The sequence below is a fragment of the Plecotus auritus genome (assembly GCF_963455305.1).
Source record: "Plecotus auritus genome assembly, chromosome: 7".
NCBI lineage: Eukaryota > Metazoa > Chordata > Mammalia > Chiroptera > Vespertilionidae > Plecotus > Plecotus auritus.
Window position 1 is genome coordinate 4,987,828 of NC_137774.1, and position 26,298 is coordinate 5,014,125.

A 26,298-nucleotide genomic window follows, 5' to 3' on the forward strand; every position below is an offset into this window, starting at 1 on the left:
ACAGACCCGACAGTGCTGGGAGATCTGGTCACGGCCAAGGTCAAGGGCTCGGGCATAGCACCTCCCGTCCTTGGGAAAGTGCAGGCTGCTTCCTGGACACCTGAGTAAGTTGCCTGTGGGTGGGACTGTCCGATAGCTAAGGACCTTTCTGTGACCCCATGACCTGGCCAGAGAGCAGAGCTCTCAGGTCCTCTTCCTGCTGGAAGAGGGTGAGATGGTGCCCTCTGCTCTGACCCCAGTCTGACCTGTGCACCCCTGCAACTGCCTGCTTGCTCACTGGCTGTCTCGTCTGCCCCCAGGTACATGATCACCAGCCTGGACCGCACCCATGCTGGCTTCTACCGCTGCATCGTGCGCAACCGGATGGGTGCCCTGCTGCAGAGGCGAACCGAGGTGCAGGTGGCCTGTGAGTACCGGGTGACGCGGGGCAGGGCAGGCGGGCGGGCGTGCAGCGGGAGAGGGGTCCTCACCAGCCAGCCACACGCCCTCTGTGCTCATCGGTGCTCACGGCGGCCATGCCGCTTCTCCGGGCCAGTACTCCAGTTCTACAGCTGATGGCACCGAGGCTGAGGAGGGGGCGGCAGCTCGCGACGCCACGCGGCTGATAGATGACACGCACGTCTGCTGGCTCTGAGTCCGGCACTCTTCAAAGGGGACCTGCTGCTTTGTTTTTTGTTTCTTTTTTTTAATATATTTTTATTGATTTCAGAGAGGAAGGGAGAGGGAGAGAGGGAGAAATAGAAACCTCACTGATGAGAGAGAATCGTTGACCTGCTGCCTCCTGCACGCCCCCCACTGGGGACCGAGCATCTGCCCTGACTGGGAATCACACCGTGACCTCCTGGTTCATAGGTCAATGCTCAACCACTGAGCCACACCCTCTCTCCCCCCTGCCTCCCTCCCTTCCACTCTCTCTAGAAATCAATGGAAAAAATGTCCTTGGGTGAGGATTAACAAAATTAAAATTGAAAAGTAAGCCCTCATCCAGAGCCCACGGGCTTGCCTCAGACCTAGCACAGGAGAGAGCTTCCCACTTGGAGAGAAGTGGGAGAGAAACTAATAGGAAACCTCGAGTGGGGCAGAGTGTTTATAATAATTATGGAAAACAGCTGTAATCAGGCAACTCGGCTCTCCGAGGAGCGGAAAGGCCCTGAATCCAAACGATGGGCAGGGCCGCCGTCGGGTGGCTGGCGGACTCCCTGGAGCTTCATGTCGCGGTGCCCATCCAGCAGGGCAGGGGCAGCCATGGGGCAGCCTCCAGGAAGACTGCACGTGCGTGTGTGCACACGTGTGTGCAAGGGTAGGTGCACCAGTGTGGGTTCGTGCACGTATGTGTTTGTGCAGATGTGTGTGTCTGGATTCGTCGGCCTCTTTGTCCCTCTGTGTGGGAGAGAACATGTGTGTGAGTGTGTGCACATGTGTGTGTCCGTGTGTGCGTGTGTGCATCTGTGTGTGCAGATGTGCATGGTTGGAAACGTCTGCCTCTTTGCTCACCTACGTGTTGGTGAGGACGTGTGTGTGTGTGTGTGTGTGTGGAGTTGGGAATGCCATCCAGGGTGCCAGTCGGTCCAGCTCTCGTGGGGCGTGTCTGTTCCGAGCCCTTGGCGCATAGAGACAGTCGGAACTTTCTGGAGTTGCGAGCCCTCGGATGACAGTCTCCCCTGGGCAGGCTCCGCTGTCAAAACGAGAAGGAAGGGCCCTGGCCGGGTGGCTCAGTGGCTGGAGCATCCTCCCGTGCACCAAAAGGTTGCAGGTTTGATTCCCAGTCGGGTGCACACGGGAGGCAACTGATCATGTTTCTCTCTCTCTTTCTCTTCCTCTCTCTAAAATCAATCTTTTAAAAACACATTTTAAAAAGAGTGAGAGAGAAAGGAAGGGAACCCAGCGTCCCCGTGACTGAAACACTTCCTCCTTGGCCGTGATAGGGACCCAGAGCCCAGGACTCAGCCCACTGACCCCACCCCACCCCCAATAACATACATACTCCTCACACACACATGCACCCAGCATGCGGATGCTCCCTCAACACCAGGCCACACGCCTGCATGGGCCCTGCCCCAGACCCACAGAGGTCATCCGGCCCCCGAGCCGAGGGATGGCTTGTGACCAGGCCCAGGTGCAGAGCAAGCACAGTGCACCGATGGCGGCTGGGGCCTTCGCGGAGGACCAGGTGCCGTAAGGAGGCTCGGACCACCCTGGGGTCCCAGCCTGGAGAAGTCAGGGCCCAGCAGCTTTCTCCTCTCTGCAGGGCCCACCAGGAGGCGGTGTCCTGGAGTAAACCTCCAGGCTGGGGTGAGGCCAGACAAGTGAGGCGTGGAGGATGCAAAATTTAAGGAGGCGCTCCTCTCAGGTCCTCACCGTGCACTTGCAGGACCCCGAGAGCGGGTGCCTCCTTAAATCTTTCACCTCATTCACCCTATCCCAATCCTGGGCCCTGCAGTCTTCCTGCATCTGTCTGTCTGTCCGTCAGTCTCTCTTACCCGGTCACATGGTTCTGAGGATGCGTAGGGATGGCTGTTTCTCCAAGTCCCTACATCTCTCCTCAGCAGCTTCCACCTCTGGGGTGGGCGGGCTTTGTCCTGGGATGTCAGATGACCCCTGTCTTTGGGGACTCCTTCTTTCCAGGGATCAGCCAGGCAGGCCCCACCCCTGGCTCCACCCCCTTCCCAAAAAGAGACTGTGAATTGGGTTCTAATTGAGAAATTAATAAGGCAGCTGTGCTAACAACTAATGATAATAGCAAAGTCATTACAGAAGGGTTCTTTACATGTTTTTAATTACAGCAATTAAGGGGAAGTCAATAAAACACCCACCCCTCCCCAGCTCCCTCCTGTCCCCATGGGGCGTCTCTCCTTGGTTTTTTTTTTAAAGTCACCATGAGTTTCTGGCAGGTGACGAGCGGGCTGAGACGTGGGAGAGCGTCCTGAGCCGACAGCTGCCCTCGGGCCACCCGTCTCCACGTCCAGACCCTGCGGGCACCTGTGTTCTCCCCACTCGCACAGCTTCCCCGCCCCGGTTGGCTGGCTTTGCGCTCAGACTTGGAGCCCCAGCCCCAGCACCAACCTGCCCTCCCTCTGCAGGGCACAGGGGCCCTGCCCCATGGGGAGCCCGCCGGCTCCCCGTTGCCCTGGGGGCTCAGTCACCTCTACAAAACGGGACTGGAGGACATCCAGCCTGTTGTCACACGGGCTGGGCTGGATGCCCAGAATGTCACCCATGGGCTCGCCGTCTTTAATCCTCAGCCTGAGTGCATGAATGTGGACACGGAGGGGCCGTGCTGTGGTTCAGGATAGCATCGCTGTGTGCTTCCCGAGCCCCCATTTTACCGGAATGTTTAATGAAACAACTGTGGCTGCCCGCCCACTGCGCACTGAGCCCCACTCTAGGCGGGAGGACATGGGCAACAAAAACAAAACACTCATGCCCTAGCCCCGTGGTCGGCAAACCGTGGCTCGCAAGCCACATGCAGCTCTTTGGCCCCTTGAGTGTGGCTCTTCCACAAAATATCACAGCCTGGGAGAGTCTTCTTTGAAGAAGTGGCATTAGAAGTTGTTTAAGTTTAAAAAATTTGGCTCTCAAAAGAAATGTCAATCGTTGTACTGTTGATATTTGGCTCTGTTGACTAATGAGTTTGCCGACCACTGGCCTAGCCGGTTTGGCTCTGTGGATAGAGCATCAGCCTGCAGACCAAAGGGTCCCGGGCTCAATGCCAGTCAAGGGCACATACCTTAATGCAGGCTCCTCCCCACCCGGGCCCTGGTAAGGGTGGGTGCAGTAGACAATCAATCGATGTGTTTCTCTCACATCGATATTTTTAGCTGTCTTTTCCTCTCTCTTCCACTCTCTCTAAAAATCAATGGGAAAATATACTCAGGTGAGGATTAAAAAAACAACAAGACATTCATCCCTGCCCTCAAGGAAAGCAGTGGGGGTGACATAAAAGGACAGTATAGAATAGACCAGGGGTCCTCAAACTTTTAAAACAGGGGGCCAGTTCACTGTCCCTCAGACCGTTGGAGGGCCGGACTATAGTTTAAAAAAAACTATGAACAAATTCCTATGCGCACTGCGGGCCCGGGACGAGTCGGCTGCTAAGCAGGACGGGCAGCAGCACCCGGTGGGCCGGATAAATGTCCTCGGCGGGCCGCATGTGGCCCGCGGGCCGTCATTTGAGGACGCCTGGAATAGACTATAGACTAGAGACGGCCCATGAAGAAAAATAAAATGTCATAAGGAAAAATGAAGCCAGGTGAGATAGGTGGAGGCTGGGACAGGGGTCCTATTTGAAATGGTGTCTGAGGAGGTAACACTGAGCACAGTCTGGAAGGAAGGAAGGAAGAGAGGAAGGGAGGGAGGGAGAGAGGGAGGGAGGGAGGGAGGGAGGAGGTGAGCAACGCAGACCAAGAGATGGGTCTTTCCAGGCCAGGGAACAGCAAGTGCAAAGGCCCTGGGGTAGATTTGAGTGTCTGAGGCCAGGGTGGCTGGAGCAGAGTGTGGGACGTGGAGAGTAAAAGATGTGGCTGAGGAAGCGAGGGGCCGGGGACACACGGTGGCATGCTAAGATGTGGTTGGTACTTCGGATGTTACTCAGAATAGTGGTTGGGGGCAGCGGCATGATACCATCTGATCAGATGGAGAAGCATTGCTTTGTAATAAACAAATAAAACCACTAGGAAATGCCACGTCATGCCCACCAGATTGGCCAAACCCAAAGAGTCTGGAAGACCCAGCATTGGCAGTAGCTCCCATCTGCGCTGGCGGCAGCGTGAACAGGAAAATTGGTGCCGGCGTGGAAAGCAGTTTGGCATTGTCTGGTGAAATTACCGCGTGCACAGCCTGCAAGCCAGCAGTGCACCTTTAGGCGCACACTCTGGGGATTCTCTTAGCTGCACGAGACGGTTCTTAGCAGGCCGGGCAGACGCGGACACCAGCCCCACCTGCGGCAGCACTGTGCTGCCTCCACCCGCGGGCGTCCATGCAGCCGTGAAAACGACTAAGCTAGGTGCAGGGACATGGACGGGGCTCCAAAAATATGTTGCACAAAAAAAGCAAGTCACAGTAGACAACATACAGCGTCCTCTCAGGTACAATGGGCTTAGCAACAGAGTAAATTAGCCATAATTGTTTACGGGGGTGTCTATAGGTGGTGAGACTTGGGGGGTGGAGGACAATGCATGATTGGCGTGCCATTCCCTACCTCTGGAGAAGGTGGGAATGTGCCTGGGAGGGGCGCAGGGCGGGGGGTGGGGGGCGTGGGACCCGGTTTGTTAGAGTTCCGGTCTGGAAGTGGGCGCTGGGTACACGAGTGTTTCTTCTATTCTTCTTTAAATGATGCCTGTAATTATGTTCGCTCTTTTGTGTGTAATGACATACTTCATGGTAAGAACGGCTTGAAGAATAAACAAAAGCCATGAGCAGATTCTGAAGCAGAATGCCTCCTGCCCCAGACCTTTTCAGCTGCAGCGAAGCCATCAGGGGGCATTGGGAGCCGCCTCCAGCTGCGCCTAGGCCCACGCCGCTGGCCCCGGGGATTGGTGGGGGCAGCTGGGGCAGCGCTGCAGGGCGCACAGGTGTGTTAGCCGCAAGCGCAGGAAAGGACATGCAGCAGCCCCGTGTCTGCCTCAGCGCCAGGGAGCTCTCCCAGGGGACCCGGGCCCAGCCCCTGGGGCTGTGGCCCTCTCTTCTCTCCTCTCTCCTGCACGGCCGCCTGAGTGACTCCCTCCTGGCGGCCCTGCTGCTGCTGGTCAGGCCGTGCCTGGCTGTGCCCAGGCCCATGTGCTGAGGCACAGGCTCCTGACAGCCAGGAAGCCCATCGGACAGAGTGAAGTGGGCAGGATGGGAGGATGCAGGGCCTGAGAGCCACGGGGAGGCCGGGAGATTGTGGGACGGAAAGGCACGGGCAGTGTCCACTGCAGAACTTGGACCTAGGCCAGCTGTGCCCTTCCTTCATCCACCCACCATACATATACACATGCATACATGCAAACACACATACATGCATGCACACACATATACATGCATCCTATCGTGCATGCGTACACATACATTCAGACGTACATGCATGCAGACAATTTTCCATGCCTCCATCCCTCCTTCCTTCCATCCATCTATACATGCATACATACAAACACACATACATGCATGCGCACACATATACATGCATCCTATCGTACATGTGTACACATACATTCAGACGTACACGCATGCAGACAATTTTCCATGCCTCCATCCCTCATTCCTCCTTCCTTCCATCCATCTATACATGTATACATGCAAACACACATGCGTGCACACACATATACATGCATCCTACCGTACATGCGTACACATACATTCAGACGTACATGCATGCAGACAATTTTCCATGCCTCCATCCCTCATTCCTCCTTCCTTCCATCCACCTATACATGCATACATGCAAACACACATGCATGCATGTGCACACATATACATGCATCCTATCATACATGCATACACATATATTCAGACGTACATACATGCAGACAATTTTCCATGCCTCCATCCCTCATTCCTCCTCCCTTCCTCCATCCACCCCTCCTCTATCCATCCATCCATCCTTTATCCATCCACTCAACAAACCCATGCCCCTGCCTACTGGCCTTCTTTCATTTCCTCTCACTGCCCTTCTCTCCGACTTCCTAGTCTTCACATCCCCCACCCCCTGGACCATCAGCCCCCGCAACAGACTCACACACACACACGCAGCTACCTCCTGCTCTTGATGTATGTCTCTCCTTAAAGGAGCCTCTCCCACCTCCACCTCCAGGAGGTCCCCTCTGCTGCCTCGCACGCGAGGACCCTGTTTCTTCTTCCTCACCGTCGTCAGCTATGTCACTGAAGGTTTGTCTGTGAGTTGGCTTGGTCCTCCTGTCTCCCTGACCAGACTCGAAGCTCCCGGAGGCCAGGGACAAGGTCCTTCGGTACCACAGAGCCTGCGTGGCCCACGGAGGGGCTTAATAAGAGTCATGCACAATGGCATTGGGTGAGCTTAGAGAGGGCACGGGGCCAGGTGTCTTGTGGGGGTTCGCTCATGCGTACCACGGAATAGAACAGCCTCTTAACACTGACACTGTAGTAGGAAGAGATAAAGAATGTGCATGACGAATGTTAATGCCGCGTATGAGTCACGAGCGAGGCGGCGAGGGAGCGGGAAGGGGGGCCAGGTTGGAGCGCGGGCCCTGCCCAGCCCTCACCGCTTCGCCCTGGATCAGCCACTCCATCTCCATGAGCTTTAATTTCCTCACTGACGAAATGGAGCTAATAAAACTGCGGAGAGGAAAAAGAAACACTATTACCATGAAATTGCTTCAAATTGTTCAAATATATCTTCAGAGTTCTGTGAAAAGTTTTTTAAATAGATAAAATTATTGTAAGAGCTGGCATCAAGCTGATTTACCGACGCCATTTTTTATAGGCAGAGCCGAGTAATAGCAGTTAATCAACAACTAAAAATGTTTGTTTATCAAAGTTGAGCTTCTTGTGTTGTCGTGACGATTCGATGAGACAGTGCCGGCCACGCCCACCTGAAAGAAAACCTGGCGCTGGGTCCGTGTTCAACACGTCTTCGTTCTGCGATCCCGTTTGGGTGGTGTGGGGTCATCTTTGTTGAAGAGGTTGACGCTGACACGAAACGTTGAAAAAATATAGGGGATTCTAATATTTTTTTTTAATATATTTTATTGATTTTTTACAGAGAGGAAGGGAGAGGGATAGAGTTAGAAACATCGATGAGAGAGAAACATTGATCAGCTGCCTCCTACACACCCCCCACTGGGGATGTGCCCGCAACCAAGGTACATGCCCTTGACCGGAATCGAACCTGGGACCCTTCAGTGCGCAGGCCGATGCTCTATCCACTGAGCCAAACCGGTTAGGGCGGGGATTCTAATATTTTAACACTGCAAATAGGAGGTATCGTTTTTAGCGCTTGAACACACTCTTCCAGTTTCTATGGCTGCGTAACCACGCAGGCCGAAACTTGATGGTGCGGCGCGGCCGTTTCTCATGCTCACAGATGCTGTGAGCCTTGACTCGGGGCAGAGCATCGTAGGGGCATCTTGTCTGTGCGCCGGGAGGACTGAGGTTTCAAAGACCAGGGGCTGAGGTCATCTGAGGGCCCACACGTTCACTCACATGTTTGTGTTGACGCTGGCTGTCACCTGGGGCCCTCGGCTCCTTCCCACGTGAGCTGTCCCCATGTCTGTGTGGGCTAGATTGAGCTTCCTTCCAACATGGCGGCTGGACTTCAAGCAGGAGCGTCTGGAGGGCAGGGCTGAAGGACAGCTTGGCCTGACTCCAGACTCTGAGGATCCACGTTCAGATCCCGACGCTGCCCCTTCCGTGGTGTGCCCGGGCTCTCTGAGCCCGTGTGGGCAGTACCCTGAGTGGCCAGATTATGATGATCTCTGATGCATAATAATCTGGCCACTCAGTGTATATCCTATATAATAAAAGGTTAATATGCAAAATGTCCCCTCGACCAGGAGTTCGACCAGCAGGCAGGCTGGCCAGCCGCCCATGTCCCCTCCCCCTGGCCAGGCTGGCCGGACCCCACCCATGCACGAATTCATGCACCGGGCCTCTAATGTATCAGAGATCATAATAATCTGGACACTCAGTGTATTCCAGCTGCAAAGTGTGTGGAATAACAACCAGCCTCTCATGACTGTGGGACCAGTCCGTTGCTCCATGGATACATATGGGTAGAAATGGATGTAAACCCCAAAGTCCAAGGCAGGGCCCCTGATAGAAGGGGCAGTGAGAGCATGAGGGTTGGTCTGAGCGTGGTGTCACCCTGCACCCTGGTCACCCTGCCTGCGTTTCCCCTCCACTGTCACCACGCCCTCCCCAGGAGCCACCAGTCTCTGCCACCGGCCCCAACCCCTGACCCTGTGTGTGCTCTTCCCTCCGCAGACATGGGGAGCTTCGAGGAGGGCGAGAAGCACCAGACTGTCTCCCACGGAGAAGCCGCCGTCATCCGCGCCCCACGCATCGCCAGCTTCCCGCGGCCGCAGGTGACCTGGTTCCGGGACGGCCGCAAGATCCCGCCCAGCAGCCGCATGTGAGCACCCGGCTCGGGGAGCCACGGAACAGGGGGCGCCTTGCCCTGGGAGGGAGGTGCGGGGCCAGAAAAAGCCGAGCGGGGCCCTGGCGCGGAGGCAGCTGCCCACAGCCCTTCTGGGACACCGCAGCCTGGGGACCTCCCACATGACAGCGTGTGGTTGACGAGGGACTTTCTGGGAATGTGCGTGCGGAGACGGGGAGCAGGAAGCAAGGCCGCCTTCCTGGGGAATCCCGGGCGCTGGCCCCCTTCTCAGCTGGAGCGTCGTCCTGCCTCCCAGAGCACTCACCAACGCAGACAGGCACAGGCGGAGGCGCCCTCGCTGTGGTCCAGGCCCAGGACTCTGGCCAGCGAGGCCAGGGGGCCGCGGGCTGGCATCGCCCCGGCGGGCGCCGGCCCCTGGGTGTTTCCGGCGTGCGGGGTGCCTGGGGGTCCGTGGCGTGCCCGGGCTCTGTGTGTTTTGGCTGCTGGGAGGAGGTGAGGCCAGGGGCCTGGCAGGGAGAGAACACACGGCTCTTTCAGCCCTAACAAAACCCCTCTGTGTGGCCCACGGCGTCGGTTGTGGCTGCCTGGCCTGTGGGCAGGAGCGAAGGAGCCAGCACCTCCACGGAGGGCGAGGGGCAAGCATTTCCTCCTGGGACACGCCCGGCCCTCCTGACCCCCTCGGAGCCTGGAGCCAGCCAGGCTCTCCCTTCCCGGCTCCCCCTGGCCCCTCTCCCAGGAAAGGAGAAGGACACCCTGTCCGGTCTCCTGGGGGAGGAGCTGCAGGTGGAGCCCGGCCTGCCTCTGCAGGAAGCAGGAGCTGAGATGGACGGTTCTTGCCTGTGGGGACCATGGCGTCTAATGGGAGAAGCATAAGGATCCTCACGGTGGCTGTCATTTAGGGGCGTCCGCTGTGTTCTCGGGCCTGGGTTAACCCTTTGGATGCCATACGCGTCTAGAGACGCTTTAAAAAATCATTTTTCGTGAGAATTTTCAACTGAAAAACATTCAAGAACGCCCAAATTGTGAGTGATAATATTTATTTTTATAACATTCCTTGCAAACTTGTTTTTTAAATTAAATTCAAAACATCGTGGCGTGTGGGGATGGTTTCCGTTTTGGACGCGCGTGGCAGTTGACTGGTTAAGCACGCTCCACACCTCGCCCTCCCCTCTGGAACAGGGGTGCACCTCCAAGGAAGAGACACCTCTCTCTCCTTCCCTTCTCAATCCGCAGAGGAGTGCAGGCTCCAAAAACATGTGTGGAATGAATGACCCTCAGGACAACCCTAGGAGGCGGCCGATTTTATCCCCATTTTACAGATGGCAACGTCGAGCCCCCAAAGTTTAATGACTTTGCCAGGTCTCACCACAGCGGGTCCCAGGCTTGCCGACTCCAGACTCGGGTCCTGAATTCTGTCTTACGTAGACATTGTGTGAGAAGAGGGTCACGGATACGGGGACAAAACGGGTCAAGTGATTGCCCTTGCAAAGAATCGGTGCTGGTACAGTGATTCTCAACCTGGTGACCTCGTGAAATCATTTGGGACACTTTAAAATGTGCCGATCTTTAGATCCTACCCCATACACACACACACACACACACACACACACACACACACACACACACAGATTCTGACCTCATTAAATGGGATGTACCCTGGCATCAGGATTTTTAAGTGCTCCCTAGTGATTCCAATATGCAGTTGAGAACCACTGTCCTAGAATGTATCAGTCACCTGCAGACATGATAATGCTGCGTAACAAATGGTCCCAGGGGCCTGGAACAAGAAGCGTTTATTTGTCATAATGAATCTGCAGACGGGTGATGGTGGCTGGGCTCCGTCTCTTGGCCGAGTTGGCTGGCTTTGGGCAGATCAGCATGGCCGGGTGACTCACCTGTGCTCCACGCGGCTCACCCTCCAGCCAGCTTGTCCTAGCATCCTCCTCTCCTGGCAACTACGAAGGAGCAGGAGAGAAGCAGAACCAGTTCTGCCTCTGCTCGCCTCGTTTTGGTCTAAGAAAGTCACGTGGCAGAACGCGGACTCACAAAGCGGGGAAACTGACTCCGCCTTTTGGTTGAGAGGACCCGGGGCGTCACATGGCAGAGGCTGTGGATGCAGAACTGGGGGAGAATTGGAGCCAAACCCCTCGCAGGGTAACAGGTGGCCTCAGGCTGTGTGAGCCAGGTGCTCCGTTCTACCTAGTTACGGTTCAGTACGCCAACAGAGCACGGTCAGCCGTTCACACAGACAGTGAGGTGGAACTGTAGAACGCTGCGTCACACGGGCGCGGAGACAGGTGGGTGAGTCCTCGCGCCTCCCCCCCCCCCCCCGCCACCCCTCTCTGATGTTATCTCACATGTCCGAGGCGTATCAGTGGTGGCGTCCTGCAAGCCCATCACTTAGTCATGGCCCCCTGAGACCTCGTTCAGACCCAGTGGGAACCCGTGGGTGCCTGTCCAGACCATGTGAGATGGACAACACCTGCCGTGGCAGCGGGAGGGGACACGTGGGCCCTCACCTACCACATGTGCTGTGATAGGTGGACCCCTGTCTGCATCCTCACTCCCATCATCCCTTTCCCGGCACCTTCCCACCTCCTCTTCTCATTCCTGGCCTCTGTCCTCACCCGCCTTTCATCCCCAGCAGCCCGGGCACCAGGGCAGGAGGCCTCAGGGAGCGCACACAGGCTCCCTTCTCCGCACGCCTTCCGAGCACGATAGCGCACTGGGTGATGTTATCTCGGCAATTACAGCGGATTAATACTCATAACCGGGAGGAAAGGCTCCTGGTAGGAAATTCTCTGGTGTCTGTTTGCCAGAGATACCTATCTGATGAATGCCGCCGGCCAGAGGGGTGTGCAGGGCGAGGGCTGTTCTCTGCCCCGCACAACCGGTAGTTAGCACCTCGCCGCCCATCACCCCCTCTTCCCGCCCCCCTCCCCCCGCCCCTGCTCCAGGTTCCTAACAGCCTCGTGCTGGGGGCTTTGGGCAGGTCCTGGGATGATTTATTTTATTCTTAATTAAATTATCCATTGGGCCCCCCTGGAGCCGGGAAAATAAGCTGGCTTAAGAGAAGTAGTAGATGCAGGGTGGGGTGGGAAAGGCCTGGCAAATTGAAACCGGAGGAGGAGGCCTAAAAATAGGACCCAGCCCCCGCCTCAGAGCTGAGCCCTGCCGGCCAGGCCCCCGAAAACTTCACCGGCTTCTTTCAGCGTGGGTGCATGGGGGTGAGGCGGGGGGGCGCGGGCTGGGAGCCCTCCCGAGTGCCAGAACAGCTTTGTGCCCTTGGGAGGTGAGGTCCAGGGCGGTTCCAGAACCATCTATGGAGGGGCCGGTCATCCCGAAGAGGGCTGTGAGCCCAGGGACCCTTTTTTACAACCCCCCCCCCTGCTGACGGCAGAGGGAGGGCAGGGCAAAGGTCGTTATCACTTCCCAGTCTCTGTGCCTCCTGTTCCACTCCACAGCCGGAACTCGAACCCAGGCCTGTGGGTGCTGGTCCAGCCAGCTTGCCTCTGGTGCTAGTTCAGGCAACGCCAGCTGCAGCAACAGACAGACCCCTGAACCCAGGGACTCGGCACCATCGATGTTTGTTTCTTGTCATTTAAAGGCCCACCCCGGGCGAGGGGCGGGAGGGGTGCTCCCCTCCAACCACTGGGGGACCCTGGTTGGTGGGAGCTGTGTCGTCATCGACGCTGGACTTCCCAGTTCTGCTCTGACGGGGGGGCAGCACAAACATGGGGATCCCATAGAGTTTTGTAGTCCAAGCTGAGACACCCTACTAGCTCAGCCACATTGCCACCCCTGAATGCAAGGGGGCGGGAGGGTGGGAAGGGCGGCCCCTGACTTCTCAGCGGCTACCCGACTCTGTGGAGGGGGCACCTGAAATTGAAGTGGGCAGCGACCATATCTGCCACCTCGGGAGGCCACCCCACCTAGGACAGGATATCTCAGCCACGACACAAGGGTCATTTGGGGCCCAATAAATTCCCGCTGTGCTGTGCACCCTGGACTAGCAGCACCCTGACCTCCACCACGGGTGCTGGTCACAGCCCCACAGCTGTGGCAGCCAGATGTTGCTCCGACGCTGCCCAGGGTCGCCCGGAGGGCAGAGCCACTCCTGGTTGAGAACCACAGGCCTAGAAGGAGGGTCATGATATAGACAAAGTGTAGCTATATCAAAGGGAGAGAAGGGGGTGCGGCGGTGGGGGCGGCTTCCTGGTCAAGGAGAGAAGGAACTGGAGACGGGACTTTCTTCTCTGGACGCCAACAGGGGGCTCCGCGCAGGCAGGTGGACTGGACCGTGGGACCAGTGCCCACCCGTCCAAGGCGTCCCTCCACCCGCTCCCATGGCAGTGCGAGTGGCTGGGATGCTGGAACCCCTGTGGTCCAAGCGCATAGCTGCTCATCCGGTCAGTCCTGAGCCCGGACCGTGTGCCAGGTGAGGGCTGGGAGGGAGGGAGGGGGGTGCCTCGGGCCAAATCGACACAGAACAGAAGCAGGGACAGGAATCAGAACCCCCACCCCGGGCTGGAAGGAACCCTCAGGAACACCTGCTTCCACCCCTTGCTCAGATGGGGAGACCGAGGCCCAGCGAGGAGGAGGTTGCGTGCTCCTTAGAGGCTGGGCCACAGCCCCGTTCCTGAGCTCACCCCTTGCCCCGGCCGGAGCCCTGCCTCCCTCCCCGCAACCCTCGCCCACCCCACCAGCTCCACTGAAGGAGAGTCCCAGGTGGGGAAATGGTCGCCACCCCTGGCCCATTTTTGTTGCTTTTTAAGTATTTTAGCCTCACTCTGCCCCACCTCCCGTCACCTCATCAGCTGGAGGTTACAAGAGCTCTCAGAAAAAAAAGACACGGACATCATTAGGGTGCCCAAGAATTGGGGCAGGAGGGCATTGCCTTCCTACTTCCCAGCGCCCTGCTGAGAACTCCCCCAAACTGCACACGAACCCCCCAAATACGCGGGAGCGAGGGGCCCCAGCCAAGCCCCGCTGGAGAGGCATTCGCGGGGCTGTTTGTTTGAGTGCTTGTTGAAAACTCGCTAACATTCACCTAATGGGAAAATTTGAAAAGAATTCAACTGGATGTGTCCTTGTTAAACTAACATTAAGGATATTTAACAGCTGTCTCGGGTACATCACATTAAAATCCGGGATCGACTTGACAGACTAATGGCTCTGTTTGTCACGGGGAGAGTGGGCGAGCGGGGATGACAGCGGAGCGGCGTGGGCCGTGCCCCGGGCGCGGCTTCACCCACATCGAAGGGGCTCCCCAGCTGCCCGCCTGGACAAGCCCCTTGTCCTGCCTGCAGACCTGGGTGCTGAGGGGCTGTGTGAGGGGGTCCCCGCAGAGGGAACCGGACTGAGAGCCCACAGCCCACATCTGCACCCCACTGCCCAGCCACCTCCTTTTTCCTCTCAACCAGCCCAGCCCATCCACTCCATTGACCAGCTTTGGGGAGGTGGACACTACTCGCATGAGAGGGGGCTGGTGGGGGATGTGAACCCCAGAAGTCCATGCTCCTGGCGACCTGGGGCCTTTGGATCATTTAGGATGAGGATGAGGCACTGATTCTGGAATGGTCCTGTTCACTTCTAAATTTAACATCATTGCTCATCGTTCATCCATTCACTCATTCATTCATTCATCATTCATTCATTCATCATTCATCATCCATTCACTCATCACTCATTCATTCATCTATCATTCATTCATCATCCATTCATTCATTCATCATTCATCATCCGTCCATTCATCATTCATTCTAGGACACTTCTTCAGGTGTCTGGATGCCCCCTGGTGCATCCACAGCGCTAACCACCCGCCCACATAGCCATCGATGCTGTGACGGGACAGGGCACACGTCCCAGGGACCTTGTGGGCACACGCCGGCAGCCCAGGCGTGGGGTGGGGACAGGGAGCCTCCTGTGGACGGCGGTCTGGGACTCTGGCATGTGCTGTATTGAGGTCTGGTCCCCAGCGCTGGCAGCGTGTTCTCTACAAACTACGTGTGGGTGGATTGCAGGTGTCAGTGGTTCCGGGAGGTGGGCTGGAGGAGGGGCCCTGGAACCACCGGCTCCTGCCCTCGCTCCATCCTGGTGCTGAGAGCCCCTCGGGCCCCTGTCAGCTGAGTCCTGTTCCCTTCCCCAGAGCCATCACCCTGGAGAACACCCTGGTCATCCTGTCCACGGTGGCTCCGGACGCCGGCCGCTACTACGTGCAGGCTGTGAACGACAAGAACGGGGACAACAAGACCAGCCAGCCCATCACTCTCGCCGTGGAGAGTAAGTACGCAGCGGGCCTGGGGCCGATGGCAGCGCCGACGTTAAATCTTGGGAATGGCGCTCAGAGGAGGGAAGGGGGGTCATGGGAAAGATGGAATGAATGGTGCTGGAGGGGGAGACCCAGCCGGGGGTGGAGTGTCAGAAGCAGGCAAGGAGGGGGCTGCGTGGGGGACCCCATTCCCATGACAAGTCTGAGACCTGCCCCAGGAGAGGGGACGCCGGGCGTGGCGGGCGGTCAGCAGGGCCCGGGAGGCCGGGGAGTGGAGGAGAGGGTTACCTTCATGGACTGCGCCACCCCTGGGCTCAGGTGCAGACAGGGAGAGCGGCCAGGAGGTGCGGAGCTTCTTCTTAAACAAACATACTAACTGCCTGTGCTCAGCTGGCACGTAAAGGTGCAACTTACACCCGGAGCCAGGCCGTCCTCGCTGTGGGGACACAGCTGCCAGCCACACTCCTGTCTGGAAGCACCTCATCGCCTGTCCCCAGAGACCACCCGGGGCCCCGGACCAGAGAGGCCCAGGCCTCCCCGGGGCAGCAGAGGGTAGCAAATTGAAAGGGTGTCTCCTTGAGCTTCCTTTGGCAAAGAGGCGTTGAGACGGAGATGCTGGGATGTGCTCCCAGCCCGGCTGGTCCCCTCCCTCCCTGCCCCATCCCTGGGATTGAGAAGCCGGGGGCCAGCCTGCAGCAGGCCCGGGCCAGGAACCACAGAGTGTGCGGGATGAGGCCAGAGCTTCCCGCAGCAGCTGGGCAACCACGCAAGCTGGCGACCCAGGTGTGCCCGCCTCTGCACATCTGTCGCACCCCTGCTCCAAACCCAAGTCTCATGTATCATCGCGGTCCCTCTGGGACACACCCGCCAGCCGCAAGAGGAGCGTGCGGGCAGCATGGACCTTCCCATGTCCTTCCTCTGACCCGGCCTGTCTGTCTGTCTGCCGGTGCCCGAAAGGCCCAGAACATTCCCCAACCCCTTCCGTCCCCATTCCTGGGCCTTCTGAGCACCCGCAACCCGCTCCCCCATTTCTGCAGTTCTCTCTCCTCCACCCCAGGTTCCAGTCTTCCTAGAGAGAGACCTGGATGCAGGGAGGGGGGTGCATACTGGGGGCTGGCCTGTCCGGGTCACGGTGTAACCTCTGACATTGACCTGGGCCAGGGTCACGGTCTAGTCTAGCCCATGACCTGAGGCTGCTGTTTTTGTGGGGCCAGGAATTGAGCCGCCTGAGGGAGATGTTTATCCCCATATGTTTTTCAGTGGTCAGAACACCTAGGGTCCAGGGGCATCCGGTCATTGGTAGGAAGCCAGGTTCATGGTCCAGGTCAAGGCCATCCGTCGTCCGGGTGACTCACGCTCCCCTGAGACCAGAGGTCGGAGCCTCCTGTTCCATCTGTGTTCCTCCCCCTGCGCCCAATCTCCTGGCCGACTGTGGATTGTTCCCTATTTGCCCCGTGTTAACGCCCCACGGGAGGCAGGCAGGGCCCCTCTGGACCCCACGTCCACCCAGCCTCCCCAGCTGTCTGTCTCCCCCAGCCCCTCGCCCCTCGCCTCCTGCTCTCAGCAGTGATTTGTGCCTGGTGCCGGATGGGAGCAGAATCAGCTGATTTTCAGTTCATTTCTCCTCCCACGAGCGACTGTGCCTCAAAACCCTGCTCCTGTCACTGACACACATCCCTGCGTGCCTGCTGCCAGCCAGTGTACTCCGAGCAAATGCCTCGCAGCCCGCCACCAGCTCCAGCTCCTCACGTTATCCCCCCCCCCCCGGCCCATCCCTCCCTCTGCTCCTCCCCCCACCCCTCTTCCCTCCTCTGCTCCCGCAGCTCCGCTTCTCAGCAGCCCTCCCAGGGATGCCCGTGCTCTTCGGAAATGAAGGACACAGCCAGGCCAGTGGCCGCGGGCACTGTCCCTGCCCAAGTGTAACCCCGGTGACCTCTCACGGGCTGTCACACTCTTGAAAAAGCCCCTTCCTGGGTGGTGGCCCCACCCCAAAGAATCAGACCTGCACTGCCCAACAGAAATACGATGGGAGCTACATACGTTACTTAGCATTTGACAGTAGCCTAATTTTTTTGAAAAAGGGGTGAGAAATAGGTGAGACATTAGTATTTTATTAATATATTTCACTTAGCCCAACATATCTCCAATAGTACCATGGTAACGTACAATCAATACAGGAACGTATCCGTGCGGTAGTTTACATGGTGGTTTTTCTTTCATGCGGTGTCTTCAAAAGCCGCGTGTTTCACCTCGCCACGCATCCCAATCCGGATGCAACCTTTCCACCTGACGCACGCGGTCTGGGTTTAGATTTCAGAAAATTTACGGCTGGGAAGGTGGCCGCTCCAGGCTTACTCAGAGTGTTCTGGGAGCTGATTTGGGGGCCTGTTTTTAATTAAGTGCAAATTATTTTAAATGAAATCCCATTAAATCAAAGGGGCACAGGGCACACTTCGCAAGAGCTCACAGCCACCTGCGGTCCGTGGCCCCGTGCCGGGTTGGGGAGGTCAGTCCCTAGCTCGTGGGCAGCTGGCACCTGCCCAGGAGGGAAGCAGCTACCCACCCACCCACCCACCACCCCTCAGGTGACCTGTGGCCCAGGCGAGTCACGTGGTCCCTGAGCCCGTTTCCTCCGCTGTAATGGGATGCCGATGGCCCGGGGAGCTGGGAGGATTAAATGAGGTGACTCTGGGCGCCTGGATCTCAGTGGGTATCCCTCATTGTGCCTGTGACCAAAATCGTCCTGGGGCGGCAGGATCCAGCTTTGCCGAAATGGGGGGAGCCCCTCTGCTTCCCCCTGCCCCGGGGCTGTCCACATCAGGAGCTCGAGTGAAAGACGCCCCTCTTTTACTCTGGTTCGCCCCGGGTGTCCCAGGCACAGGCAGGGCACATCCCCAGGAGGAAGGACTGTCTGTCGTTTATTGAGCACCTACTATGTGTCAGTAGTCTGCACTCACCAGACCAGCTCAGCTCGGGGACACCTGGAGCAGATAGGGGTGTTGAACCACGTCTCCCTGAACCCCAGGTCCCCCTTCTCTGGTGCAGGGTCCCCAGCCACTGCCTGTCCCTCCCTTTGAGCCCTGTAGGCTGCCGCCTGGGCCTGGGCATAAGCTTCAGGGTCCCTGGGGTGGGATGGAGGGTCAATATCTCCCCTCTCCTCTCCCAAAGCCACCAAGCCGGCCCGAGGCCCTGGGGCAGCCTTGTATTTTTAAACTCCGAGGGCTCTGCTCCCCCGGCTCCACCGTGGGGCACCGCTCGGGCCCCGTCTGTCTCCTCCTCCGGACCCATCAATCTGGGTACCTGCGCACCCAGATGTAATAAACACCTTGGAACACGCTTTTATGGATTGGGCTATATCAGCAGCCTTCAATCGGATCGCATTTTATGGCCCCTACCATAGGCTTTTATATTGTTGCAATTATTTTATTTTATACGCTTCCTTTCTTCCCCCCTTCATTTTACTTTATTTTTGACATTTAATTCCCATCCGACCTGGGCCTTTCCCAGCCAGGCCTTGAGCGCAGGCAGGGCTGACCGGGGTGGCCGGGATGGCGGCGGAGCCCGCGAGCCCTCCACGTTAAGGATGACTCTCGCTGTCACCCAGGCTGCGTGAGTCATGGGGCCTGCCACCTCTCAGCCTCCTGGACGGGGGCTCGGCAGTTGGATCGTTTCCTGTGGGAGAAAAGTCCTCGGTTGTATTTTCAGGAGCCCTGAGCGGCGTGCAGGGGGTATGGGGGTTTCTGCCAATATTGGGGCTACCCTGCCCCACAAAGATTGAGACTCAACCACTTCTTAAAGGAAATGGCACTGCCTTTCTGAGGAGGCTTCAGTTTTTTTGTTTGTTTTGTTTTAAATGTTTTTATTGAATTTAGAGAGAGAGGAAGGGAGAAGGGTAGAAAGAGACAGAAACATTGATGAGGGAGAAACATCCACACCCATCGGCTGCCTCCTGCACGCCCCCTACTGGGGATCAAGCCTGCAACCCAGGCACGTGCCCTGGCCGGGAGTCAAACCGGTGGGTGACCTCTTGGTTCATAGGTCCATGCTCAACCACTGAGCCACGCCGGCCGGGCTGTTTCATTTTAATAAAGCCCGCTCCTGCTCAGTTCTCATCATCAACCCCGGGTTAGTACATCGGTCGTTCCATTCATTTGTTCACTTGACAAATGTATTTGAGCCCCTACTGTGTGCCAGACAGCATTTCTTGTGCTGGAGATGTGGGAGGGGGCAGGAGTGCAAGACTGTCCGAGTCAGCCCAGGCTCCTGTAACAACCACAGACATGTATACCTCCCGGTCTGGAAGGCCAAGATCAGGGCACCAGCATAGTCAGTTCCCAGGGAGGGCTCTCTTCCTTGCTTGCAGACAGCCGCCTTCTCACTGTGTCCTCACATGGCAGAGACAGAGAGAGAGTGAGAAAGAGAGAGAGAGAGAGAGAGAGAGCTCTGGGGTCCCTTCCTAGGGACCTCGTTGAACCCAGTTTCCTCCTAAGTAGTCCATCTCCAAATACAGTCCCGTGGGGGTTAGGGCTTCAACGTGGGGATTTAAGGGGGGAGCAGGCACAATTCAGTTGCAAGCAAAGATCCGTGAGGTTCCTGCTGCAAGCGAGGTATGCGTTTCCTGGGGCTGCTGTAACAAAGTGCCCCCGCCTGAGAGGCTGATACCAGGATTTCATTCTCTCGCCATTCTGGAGGCCAGACGTCTGAAAGCAAGGTGTCTGCAGGCCCAGGAGCCTTCCTGCCTCCCCTCACTTCCGCTGGCCCCAGCGATCCTCGGTTTCCTTGGCTTGCCGATGCATCGCTCCAGTCCCAGCCTCTGTCCTCACCTGCCCTCTCCCCCCACCCCGCCTGCCATGTGGCTGTGTCTAAATCCCCCGCTTCTTATCAGGACCTGTCCTATGGGGCAGCGGGCCAGCCCGATGCAGGACCTTGTCTCTGTCTGCTCACTTCTGCAAAGAACTTTCTTCCACGCGTAGCTGCTGTGGACGTGAATTTGGGGAAACACTGTTCAAACCAGTACAGGGGGGTTTGCGTTCTGGTGGAAGAGGCTGAACTAGAAGAAGGAAACCAATGAGATAAACGCAGGTGGGGGAGGATTGTGGAGGCCTCACAGGACTGGGGGACGAGGGGATGTGTGATTGCAGGGGGAGCAGGGAAGGCCTTGGAGGTCTCCCGTGGGTCTCCGTGGAGACCCCTCCGCAGAGGAGGAGGAGAGGTGAGGGGCCCCTGGGGTCAGTGTCTGGAGGTTCAGCGTGGCCACCTGCCACTGGAAAAGGATGGATGCCTGCATGGCTTCAGCCTCTGGCGGGCGCTGGGCGGAGATGGGATTTCTGGTTCTGTCCCGGCTAACACCTGACCTCTCCCCAGATGTAGGGGGGCCTGCCGACCCCATCGCTCCAACCATCATCATTCCTCCCAAGAACACCAGCGTGGTGGCCGGGACCTCGGAGGTGACCATGGAGTGCGTGGCCAACGCCAGGTGGGCAGTGCCTCTCCCCACTCCCCCCCACTCTCCTCCACTCCCCACCCAGGGGCTGCTCGAGGAGACCTGTCGGAATTCAGAGAGGCCCTGGGGTGTCATACGAGGACCTATAAAAGGAGGAAGGGTATTTAGCCCGAAGGAAGGACAGAGGCTGGCCGTGCGAGGCAGCTGCTGTCACAGGCCGTCAGATACAAGCAGGCCACTCATCCTCTGCGGGCCGAGAGGAGAGGTCAGGCTCCGGGGAAAGTCAGGGGGCTGCAGGTCTCAGCTCAGGATACTGGGGATGGGGGCGTCCTCTCACGTCCAACCCTCAGAGCAGCCTAGAGACGGGCAGGGCCTCTGCCCACGATGCCCTCCCTGCAGGCAGGCATGTGCCGGAGACAGCTCACAGGGACGACTGCGGAGGCAGCCCTGCGCTCAAGTGCAATCGAGGCCCCTTCCTAGGCGTGCACGACCCTCGCCTCTGTTGTTGTTGTTGTTAATCGTCACCCGAGGATATTTTCCCATTGATTTTTAGAGAGAGTGGAAGGGAGGGGGAGAGAGAGAGAGAGAAACATCGATGTGAGAGGGACACATGGATGGGTTGCCTCCCGCAGCACCCCAGGTATGTGCCCTTGACTGGAATTGGTCACTGAGCCAACCAGCTAGGGCCAGGACCCTCACGTTGGCCACACAGGAAACAAACACTTCCATCCTGTGTGTGGTGCCGTGTTGAGTGCATGTGGTGCCATGTTGACTGTGTGTGGTGCCGTGGTGCCTGTGTGTGGTGCCATGTTGCCTGCATGTGGTACCATGTTGGCTGCATGTGGTGCCGTGGTGCCTGCGTGTGGTGCCATGTTGCCTGCATGTGGTACCATGTTTACTGCATATGGTGCTGTGGTGCCTGCGTGTGGTACCTGCCTTCCCACACAGCCTTTTTCTCCCCAACAACAACTCCCCAGCAGAGATGTCACTGCTCAAGGCTCAGAGAGAGCAAGCCACCCGCCTGCGGTCAGCCAGCTGCCGAGAGCAGAGTGCGGATAGAACGGGCCACCCTGAGGCCCATGCTCACGGCCGTGCTCTGGCCTCGGCCTCCTGGGCTGTGACCCGGGAAGGTCTAAGCACCTGCCTCCGTGGTCAGGCCTGGAGGCCGAGTGCTGAGCCCAGCCTGCCCTGGCTCCTGGTTCCTGCCCCCAGGGGATGAGGGATGTGATGGGTGGGGGGGACCAGTGACCCTGAGGTCACCCCGGCGGCGGAGGCTCCCGGAGAGCGGGTCCCTGCAGGTAGCAGCGTGTCTGCAAGTCCGCCCCTCGGGGCCCAGGTGTCTCACGGTGTGGGCAAGGCCACAGGTGCCGCGAGCGCCTGAAGGCTGTGCCATAGCGATGCAGGAGACCGCGGTGAGGAGCCTGCCTCACGGCTCTCACGCCCCTGTTGCCCAAACCTACTCGGCCACGGAACCCCTCTTTCCTGGACCCCCCTGAACACCCTGTGGAACTAACACAGACACTCCCCTCCCCCCAGCAGATTGGCCTTTGGGGATCCGCCAGGTGCCAAACAGAGGAGAGCCGGGCAAACCCCGTCTCAGCGAGCCTTGGGGGTGCCGGGGGGGCGGGGGGTGGAGGATGGTGGGAAAGGGCTCGGCTCTCATCCTCACCCCATCGAAGTGCCTTTGTCTCCCCATCTCCCCACTTTGGGTGCTTCCCTCGTGTTCCTCCTCGTCATGTCCCCCCGCCTGTAGCCATCTCCTGTCCTTCCCCCGAGTTACATTGGGGGCCTGGCGCACGGGGAGGGCAGAGGAGAAAGGCTCCCCATGAAGGAAGCTACAGCTCTCGGAGCCCCGGGCACTGAGTTATTCCCGGGCGGGGCCTGTGCCGAGGGCTGCCCCTGCGTTCATGCACCCACCTTCACCCCAGCCCCGCTGAGCACGGCTGCCCCATTCTCCAGATAAGGAAACTGAGGCCCGGAGCCCTGAAGGACCTTGCCTAAGGGCTTGCGCTTAGAAAACGCCGGGAGGCTGGGCAAACCCAGGCGGCCTGGCCCCAGGCCTCCCTCCTCACCCCTGCCTGCCCTCTGGCCTCTGGAAGTCCCTGTGGCTGAGTGCCTGCTCCCTCCCCCACTCCAGGCCCCTGATCAAGCTGCACATCCTTTGGAAGAAGGATGGGGTGCTGCTGTCCGGCGGTATCAGCGACTACAACCGCCGGCTCACCATCCCCAACCCCACGGGCAGCGACGCCGGCTTCTATGAATGCGAGGCCGTGCTGCGCAGCAGCAGCGTCCCCTCCGTCGTCCGTGGAGCCTACCTGTCCGTGCTGGGTGAGACGGGGCGGGCTGCTGGGGGACCCAAAAGGGTAGGGGCAGCGTGGTTATATCATAAGGAGCGTGGTTCTGATCCCCTCCCTGTCTTCCTTCCTGCAGAACCACCTCAGTTTGTCCGGGAGCCGGAGAGACACATCACAGCGGAGATGGAGAAAGTGGTGGACATTCCCTGTCGAGCCAAAGGTAACCCAGCGGGCGGCGTGGATGAAGGGGACAAGGACCCCCCGACCCTTCAGCCTCTCCTGTCTCTGTCACGGACTTTCTCAGCTCCACCTCCTTCTCCAGGCACCGTCACTGAGCAGAGAGTCCGTCTGGCTGTGAGCAGACACCCCGGGAAACAAACAGGCCAAATTACCGTAATCTCGGGCCTGGGAATCAACCTGCGTTATCATAACCTGAGGGTTACAAATGAACCCAAATTACTGTGATTTCAGAAGAGGTGACAGACCCAAATTGCCCATAATTTGGGAGTTGTTGACGCTGCCCAATCACCGGCATGTCAGAACTAGAACGGGGCTGCATCTCGCCCTAGATGTGCCTCGGAAGGTCCGCCTGGTTTCTGGGTTATGTTGGTCCCTCTTCCCCACCCCACCCCGACCACTTCTACTTGACACCCACCCCCGCGCCCGCTTTCAGAGCTCCTGGGGAATTTCTGCGTTTCCCATCCCCACCCTCCCTCCTTCTGGGGCAGCTGAGCCAAAACACAGCCCGAAACCAGGATGAATTTGGGGAAGGGGGGGGGGGGGGGCGGGGTCAGTAGGACGTGACCTAATACCGAGCAGAGAGGCTCAGGCAGGCGGAGAGTGACAGGGAGGGGGGACCCCACCTGGGGGAGGCAAGATTCATGCGTTCAATCAACAACCGTTTTTTCCGATGGCTCGCCCGGTGCCGAACGCTGTTCCCAGGGCTGGGGAAGACACAGGAGGAACCAAACAGCCAGAGGCCCGCTGTAGAGAGCGGGCGTTCCCGTGAGGCCGGCAGACAATCCAATAAGCAAATAGAGATGCTTCATTTCCTTTCATCTAAAATGCCAGGGGTCGCAAGACGCCCCATTATTTTATGTGCCACTAAGAAAGGAAAAGGACTGCCGATTAAAGGATGACGGGCTGTCGACGGGAGACAGGGCCTGCTCTCGCAGACGTTACGACGTGAAGGAACGTGCATCGTTGAGTGGATGCAGTACAGGGCCATGGAATGTCGGGGTGCAAAGCACTAGAGAGGAGACACAGGCGGGCTTTGGGGGCACGGAGCCAGGGGTGCGCTTTCGAACAGGCGTGGGGAGCTCTCTAGGGAAATTACATGTGAGCCGAGAGGCCCAGAGGGAGAGTAAGGAGGGTTGGGGGTACCTGTGGGAAGGCTGAGAGGCAAGGGGAGCCCCCCTTCACTCCGCTGTGCAGACCATGTACGGGGGCTTCTGGGGGTCCCCGAGGAGCCCTGGTCCCCTCCACGTGCTCCTTGCCGTGGGCTCTGTGGTTGCGTGGGGTTGGAGACCCACTCCCAGCGGGAGGTTTCCAGAGCCCATAAGAAATCTTTGCTAAATGTTGCAGAAAAAAAAATGTCTCATTTAGCCAATCCAGCATCCCCAAGCCAAATGAATCCAGGACATTTAAAATTGTCTTGAAACACCTGCTCTTTAAGAATTTGAGAACATCCTCCCCCTCTCCCAGGGCCAGTCGTGCCTGTCCGAGAAGATTCTAGAAACCACGTCACCCAGGGACCCCCTCACAGACTCCGGGCCTCCACTGTGCACTCCTCAGGTGGGAGGGAGGGAGGCTGGCGGCTGACTGCGGGTCCCCCTCTCCCCAGGTGTGCCCCCGCCCTCCATCACCTGGTACAAGGACTCGGCCGTGGTGGAGGTGGCGAGGCTGAGCCGCTTCCGGCAGCGCGGCGACGGGGGCCTGCAGATCAGCGGGCTGGTGCCCGACGACACGGGCATGTTCCAGTGCTTCGCCCGCAACTCTGCCGGCGAGGTGCAGACGTCCACCTACCTGGCCGTCACCAGTAAGTCCCTTCCCGTCCTTCCCGGAGCCCCTCCCATCCAGGACCAGCTCTGCTCCGAGCCGGGGCCCCTGGAGAACAGAGACAGGATCCCAGAGCATGTCCCCGGGCAGTAGCCAGGGGGGCACAAGCCACTTACACCCACGGCTCCCACAGCCCCGTGTCCAGTGCCCGGAGGAGGCCTCGGTCCCCATGCGCCCCCCCCCCAATATCCTGGCTGAGGACGGGCTTCCTGGCGCTCTGAGAGGCTCGGGCATTCCGGCTGCCCCGGTTCCTGCCCTGCAGGCTGACGCGGCCCGCCCCAGCCCAGCCGACCTGCTCACTTCTCCAAAGAGGAGAACCAGCACTTTATTTTTTTTTTCATATATTTTTATTGGTTTCAGAGAGGAAGGGAAAGGGAGAGAGGGAAACATCAATGATGAGAGAGACTCATTGATCGGCTGCCTCCTGCATGCCCCACACTGGGGATCGAGCCCACAACCCGGGCCTGTGCCCTGACCCGGAATCAAACCGTGACCTCCTCGTTCATAGATCAATGCTCAACTCCTGAGCCACGCCGGCCGGCCGGGCAAGAGCCAGCACGTTAACCTCAGCTCCCTGACTCGCCAATCCCATCCCCCAAGAGTTGCTTTGGGGCGATAGCAGTGGCCCTGCCCCCGTGGTGGCGCTGCCTCAGCCCTCTGGTGGCACTGTGAGTGGCCACACGGAAGCTCTGCAGGTGCCACGTCTGTGGGCCCTCATCTCCGCAGCAGAGCTGGTCGCCAGGCCCGCAGAGGCCACGGGCAGAGAGGACCCGGGTCGCCCCCAAGCAGAATGGGCAGGAGGGCTGCCGCCGAGCCTGCAGCCTGTGTGAGCACAGCCCGGGCTGCTCCGTGTTGGAGCCCTGCACCCACACCCGCCTGGGCAGGGGGTTCCGAGGGGGGCAAGGTCAGGAAGGGGGACAGAAAGCGTCTGCTCTGACGTAGAGGAGGCTGCTGAGCTCGGTGCCCGGCCTCTCAGAAAGTGGGCGATGTCCGATCGGCCATAACTGTTCTCTGTTTTAAGAAGCCAGAGCCTCGGTGTCACGTCTAATGATGGTGAATCCATTTACCTTGTCACGGGGGTGGGAGCTGCTCTTGGGAGTCCTCAGTTTCCCCCACAGGGCGTCACCTGGGTCCTTCCGCGGGATGGGTAACGTGGGGAGCCCTC

General features: G+C 58.5%; 1 protein-coding gene across 1 annotated transcript in view; it reads left to right on the forward strand.

Moving 5' to 3' along the window:
- SDK2 (sidekick cell adhesion molecule 2) overlaps positions 1–26,298 on the forward strand; it is a 218,337-nt gene that overhangs the window by 117,823 nt on the left and 74,216 nt on the right. Inside the window, exons 3-9 of the mRNA XM_080680029.1 lie at positions 300–406; positions 8,935–9,082; positions 15,216–15,349; positions 20,703–20,814; positions 22,919–23,109; positions 23,212–23,295; positions 24,919–25,113. Of these exons, the coding sequence (XP_080536155.1) occupies positions 300–406; positions 8,935–9,082; positions 15,216–15,349; positions 20,703–20,814; positions 22,919–23,109; positions 23,212–23,295; positions 24,919–25,113 (971 nt within the window). The remainder of the gene's footprint in view (positions 1–299; positions 407–8,934; positions 9,083–15,215; positions 15,350–20,702; positions 20,815–22,918; positions 23,110–23,211; positions 23,296–24,918; positions 25,114–26,298) is intronic.